This window comes from Protobothrops mucrosquamatus, unplaced genomic scaffold (genome assembly GCF_001527695.2).
Source record: "Protobothrops mucrosquamatus isolate PMUCROS unplaced genomic scaffold, P.Mucros_1.0 scaffold499, whole genome shotgun sequence".
Classification (NCBI taxonomy): domain Eukaryota; kingdom Metazoa; phylum Chordata; class Lepidosauria; order Squamata; family Viperidae; genus Protobothrops; species Protobothrops mucrosquamatus.
In genome coordinates this window covers 134585-140548 of record NW_015386815.1, presented here as the reverse complement: position 1 = coordinate 140548, position 5964 = coordinate 134585, and the positions used below count along the sequence as shown (strand labels likewise).

Sequence of the window (5964 nt, the reverse complement as noted above, 5' to 3'; positions counted from 1 at the left end):
CTCCACTCCCAGAACCAGTAAATGCAATTCCTTACCTTATAATACATTGATACAATCCTGAATCTTGAGCTATGGCAGGGATAAACCAGAGGCTGGTTTTCTCTTGGAATACTCTTGAAAGAGGCTGTGTACTTAAAGGTGTATCATTTCCATTCATGTACCAGTTCAGGGTAGAGTTTGGAATTCTGTCCAATGGGCAATCAAGCCTAAAAGGATTGTTTTCTTCAAACACCTTCTGCTTTCCAATATCTTCCTGGACAACACATTTCTCTACATGGAGAGGGGGCAATCATTGGGTTTCAAACTATATGTACACTAAATCCACTGTTTAGAAAAAACCTCTGCATAGAAAGATTTATTTCACTATTATGACTACTTTGTGACCCATGATATAAATTAGAACTGTGCAAAAAGAATAGATCAAGTCAGCCTTGCAAAGCTAACTACAATAAGGATCTAAAGACAAATCTAAAGTTACCTTTCTCTTCATGAAATAGCATATCAGAAATGCAGTTTGAAATTGATTCTATTAGCTAGACCTGTGTTTCTCAAATTTGGCAATTTTAAAATGTGTGGAATTCAACTACCACACTGGCTGGGGGATTTTAGGAGTTAAAGTCCCTGTATTATAAATTGTCATGTTTGAGAAACACTGAGATAAACTCTTTAATAAACCCCTGCTCACATAGCTCATTTTACACTTATTTTATACAACTGTACCAGAGTTTGTAATTCAAATCAATTTTAAAAGAAAAGTAAAAGCTTACATCTAAAACCAGGATAATTATCATAAATAAAATCCTTCCTTTTTTCTGACTGAACATTCTCTCTCACTGAGTATTTGAAAAAGCTGTTTACAAGAAACTCACCTGATTTGAATACACAGATAAATGAGAGGACTAGAATACAGTAATCAGCTAAAGCAGGTTTCATGTTTTACTGCACAAAAAGGAAAGAAGCAAAAGACTCAATACATTCAAGCCATAGCTGATACGTTTCTCTTTTCAATTCTTATCATTTACAAGAAACCTTGCTGTTTCTTCATTTTTCCCTCCAGTTTTCCCACACATACTCACATCCCCCAAAAATGCCAGTAACAGGATTAAATAAAACATCTCTGGATAATTTACTTTGTCAGGGAACTTAAATGTTTTCTTTTAGTATTTTTTTCCTTTTATTGAATTTATTCAAGATTTAAAAAAATAAACAAAAAGAAATTAAAAAGATAAACAAAAAAGATACAAAATTGTATCTTACGAAAGTACATGGAGTCTTAATTCAGCTGTTATAATTTGCCTGATGATTAAAGACAGTTACAGCTTATTATTATTTATTTAAATATACTAGCTACCCAACTCCCATATCTTTACTAGCTGCTCAAAAGTAAGTCAATTCAAAACATTTACTCTCTCTGTTAATTAACTAAAATGTTGCTGTTTTGAATGTATAATATATTATTTGTTATCTTATTTTATGTTTAGGTAATATAACAAACTAGCGTTATTAGTGTCTAGTTTCATTTAAAACTAAAATATTGTCTACTTGCTGAAAGTTATTAGTCACAGAGGGTTTATAGACAATGCCAAATCTCCTGTATTCCTAAAATATACACTACTACTGGTAAAATGTACAATACTCCTAAAATGAACTAGACACATTTCTACAATTTGTACAAATTGTCTAGAAAACTGGAATATTATGTCCGTGTTCAGACATCAGTTAAAAACAAAGATTAACATGAAGTCCATTTAAATAAAAACCTATGAATTTTAAAATATACCAATATATCTAATTATGCAATTATTTTGGAAAAATAGGCAATCCCATTACTGTATAAGAAAATCTATGTTTCAAAAGTAACTCTATAGTCAATGGGATTTATATAGATACAGCACAATAGGATTGTAGCCTATTATGAAAGCTATTTTCTAAATACTGTGATTTATTATGCTGTCGTTTGATAGATAACGATAAACTGATGTATAATATTAAAATCTACTAACCTGAGAAGAAAGGAAGCCACTAAATAGGTTTAAAAAAATCGTGGCTATTTATGGTGAAACCCCGTAGTCTTTCCCTCCCCCCCCCCGGAAATGCTATGATAACTCGAAATAAAATTTCCATATGGAAATGCAAGAGGACAGGTAATACTTTGAAACAACAGTCCGCATGCTTGTTTCCGAGCAAGTGAACCGCGTTTCGCTTTTTAATTTTGGGCGCAAAATATGACTGCCCTCTGATTTGCATAATTCTTTATCTCTGTAAAAAGAGCTTTTCGGAAACATAGAAACCTATAGANGATATACTCGGCTGGTACCCCAAGTTGCACTCGATGAGGTGGTTAAGAAGGCGAAGGGGATGTAGAGAGGTGGTAAGAAAAGGAGGAGAGGTTGTAGGTTTAGGGGGAGGAAGGAGAGGTAAAGTGGATGAGGGTGGAGGCAAGGCGGGGACTGCCGAGTGTATCCGAAAATGTTTTGAGTATCTTTATTGTTTGTTGGCGTATATACATGCATCATTTGTATTTGTTGTTTTAATTGAAAAATTAATAAAAAAAATTATTAAAAAAAAAAACCTCTGTGTGTGCGTGTATAGATATATAGATATAATTACATGGTCACCCATCTCAAAACAATGATTTTGGGTGGCATACAAAAATTAAAACCAAATTTTACAAACAATAATCCAGGATGTCTAATTGTTGTAAGTCCCAACCATCAACCAGAGCAACAGAAGGTAACACTTATAATACAGCTTGATTTATCTAAATACATTATTATCTCAAAGATTATAAAAAGAAACAACTAGTTTTATTTATTTAAAGAATGCTGGCACGGCAATTGAACTTCTAATACTTTAAGTTGGAATAAAAAAAGGATTAATCAGTTGTAAACCATATTTAATTTTGAATTCTCCCCTGCAATTGATTCATTATATACACTAACACCGATCAAAAGGACATTTGGAATATTAAATGTTGTTTGAGATTATGTGTATAATAACAATGGCACAACATGTGTCCCAACTGCTAGATAGATGAAGATATAACATGATCATTTTGAAAACGGCATTAAATCTCTTTTGAAATATGGTAAAATAAATATAAGTAAGCAGACAGAAAAAAAGAGTGGAAAACATTAGTTGCCCAGATAATATAGGAGGAAATTACAATAACACAAATACTTACCTAAAAATGTCACCAAAATACTATTTGAAAAATTGTATTTATTTCCCCTAAAAGTATAGGTTCCTTTGCATACATATTTTCCCCCATCATCTTTTTTTATATCTTTCATAATAAGATGGTCTCTGAAGAACTCAAATCGTTCTCCTTGTATTGGCTTCCATTCCTAAATATAACAAAGTAAAACATTTTTAATGACAAAAAAGGGGAAAAATGGTCGTTAAATTGTAGCATACTTCAATATGCCTGCCAATCACACCCACACATACTTATCAGTATATAAATTTGATTACTCTGTGTATATGTACCTCCACATACATGCACTTAGCTGTTCTTTGTTCATGGTCTGGGTTACTGGACATCCAGATAATAACAGTGGCAAGTGGAGCCTTTCCCCAGCTTTTGATGATTAACTGATTATGTCTCTACCTAAAACAGGAAACTTGCTTTCAATGATACATGTGCTAATAACCTCAAGATTTGGTTTCTAGACTTCTGGTTCCGGATCGCGGCGCTGGCGGTCGTGTATAGAGAGTTGACTCTTCGCCGGCCGGTTTTCCTTCGCCGGTAGACCCTGAATAGGATCGAAGGTCGCCCTGGAGGGGCGACCACCGTTGAGGAGGATTCTCGTCTGACTGTGGAAGGGCAGCAGTTCCTTCCGCGGTCTGAGGCAGCTCCTTAGGCCGACGGAGAAAAGATTGGCCATTAACATGGTCGAGCACTTAGCCTCACCAGCCGAAAGTCACAAGAACATCTAAGCGTAAAGAACCACCATGGAAGATCCAGGTGAGACCTTTCCCTCTCTTTCTTTACCCTATTTACTCCTGTGAAAAGCCCCCTTGGAATTATTTCCCTGCTTTGATAGAGCAGTGTTCGCTCACTTGGGAAGACAAGCTTTGGAACAAAGGAAAGAATAATTAATTTTAACTTTAATGACTATTTCTATTTTTGGATACTCTTGGGTCCTGAAAAAAACACTATTATAGAATTTTATTATTCTATTTACTTGGAGAATATTGTTTCTTTTATCCATTTAACTGGGGGGGGGACTTTATTGGCGTCTGGAAAAAGATTCTATAGTCTACTGGGGACATCTTGTGGTGAAGTTTGACACTGCAATTGCTTTTTTTTCCTGCTTTGATTTTGAAATTGGCTTTGACCTTCAAATTATCATAAAAGGGAAAAGATAAAGAAGCTGAAACAGATGGATGGTGAAACTAACTAACTCTTAGAAATTGTGGATATTGGTTGACTGTTATTAAATATAGCCTCCACTAAAAGATTAAAGGACTACTTTTAATCACCACTGAAATGGAGGAACCCTACCCACAACTTAACTATAAGCTCATACTGGAAAAAAATCTTGAAGCCACTGAGCAAATGGACTCCAGAATGAAAGAGGTTATTTCAGAATTACAAATTAAAGCTCAAACCTTAACTGATCAAGCTACAGGCCAAGGAATAGTAGAGGAGGAACAGATCAACATTCAAGAGGCCTCTATGCAACATTATGTTCAACTCAATGAGATGGAGGAATCTTATCTACATCTTGATTATAAACTCATACTGGAAAAAAATTTTGAAGTTACTGAGCAAATGAATTCCAGAATGGAAGCCAAAGATGTTGCTCCAAAACTGCAAACTGATTTCCAGACTCCAATTGATTATTCTACAGGCCAAAAAACAACAGAAGAGGAACAACCAACACCAATGAGGACTTTACACAATTCTATATACAAGCCACTGAGATTTTTGATGATCAAAGAGTGACTTTAATTAAACCATATGCAATTTCAAAAACAACAGGAATTGATCTTCAAATACGATTTATTGAGATCTGTGACAACTTTGATAACCAACTTCCAATTACAACATTGGATACAACCGATTGTGCTACTCAACTTAACCAAACATCAAGATTTGAATTTTTAGGGCAACAATGGAATAATTACAAATGAGCCAGCTCTTTAAAATTGATAATGGGATGCTCTCTCTTGATTCAAATGGTATCTCGAGGAATGAAGGGAGACCTATTTGTTGATATAGAGGCTCGGTTATAGAAACCTGCTTGGCACAAAAAGAAGGCTAGAGTAAGATTAAAAAATGATTTAAAATTGTACTTAATGGGTTAAAAAGGCTTTTTAGGGACATGGACTAATTTAATGTTTAAGACTTAGACCTATAACTGAGATGAAAATGATTGGTCAGATTATAGTTTGGAATTGTAATACGAAAAAGGTTTTAAATGAAGAGCTACTAAGATAAGAAACAGAATTTATATGTGAAATAGAGTAAGAATGTATTTTTGGAATAATATTTATTTTAGGTATGATAATCATCTTTTAATGGAATGAGAACAAGGAAACGGATTGTGACAAGGGAAGGCATGGTATTAGTAAATCAGGAGTTATGAGAATAAGAATGAGAATATATTTGGCAAATGTAAGAATCTAACTGTTGGAATAATATGCTTATTTTAGATATTATAATTATTATCTTATGAAACAATGGAAATTAGAGATACCTGAAGTGTAAATAATATGCTTATTTAAGGCTAAATTGGAATATGGTAATTGAAATTTAGTAAAGCTTAAAAACAGGATTTGGACTTGTATAAGTAAAATGTTATTGATGATTTTATTGATTGATTGAATTTTATTTAGACATGTATTAATTTGAATATGTTATACTATTTGAGGGAAATAGAGAGGGAACTTTTAAGGAGTTATCTTGAGCTATACATGTATGACTTTGTTTTTGGACAATTGATTACCCCATCACCA

General features: G+C 33.6%; 1 protein-coding gene across 1 annotated transcript in view; it reads right to left on the bottom strand.

The window, feature by feature from the left end:
* LOC107288207 (interleukin-1 receptor type 1) overlaps nt 1–5964 on the bottom strand; it is a 27400-nt gene that overhangs the window by 16404 nt on the left and 5032 nt on the right. Inside the window, exons 2-3 of the mRNA XM_015816793.1 lie at nt 870–939; nt 36–270 (exon numbers count right to left, since the gene is read on the bottom strand). Of these exons, the coding sequence (XP_015672279.1) occupies nt 36–270; nt 870–933 (299 nt within the window). The 5' untranslated portion in view covers nt 934–939. The remainder of the gene's footprint in view (nt 1–35; nt 271–869; nt 940–5964) is intronic.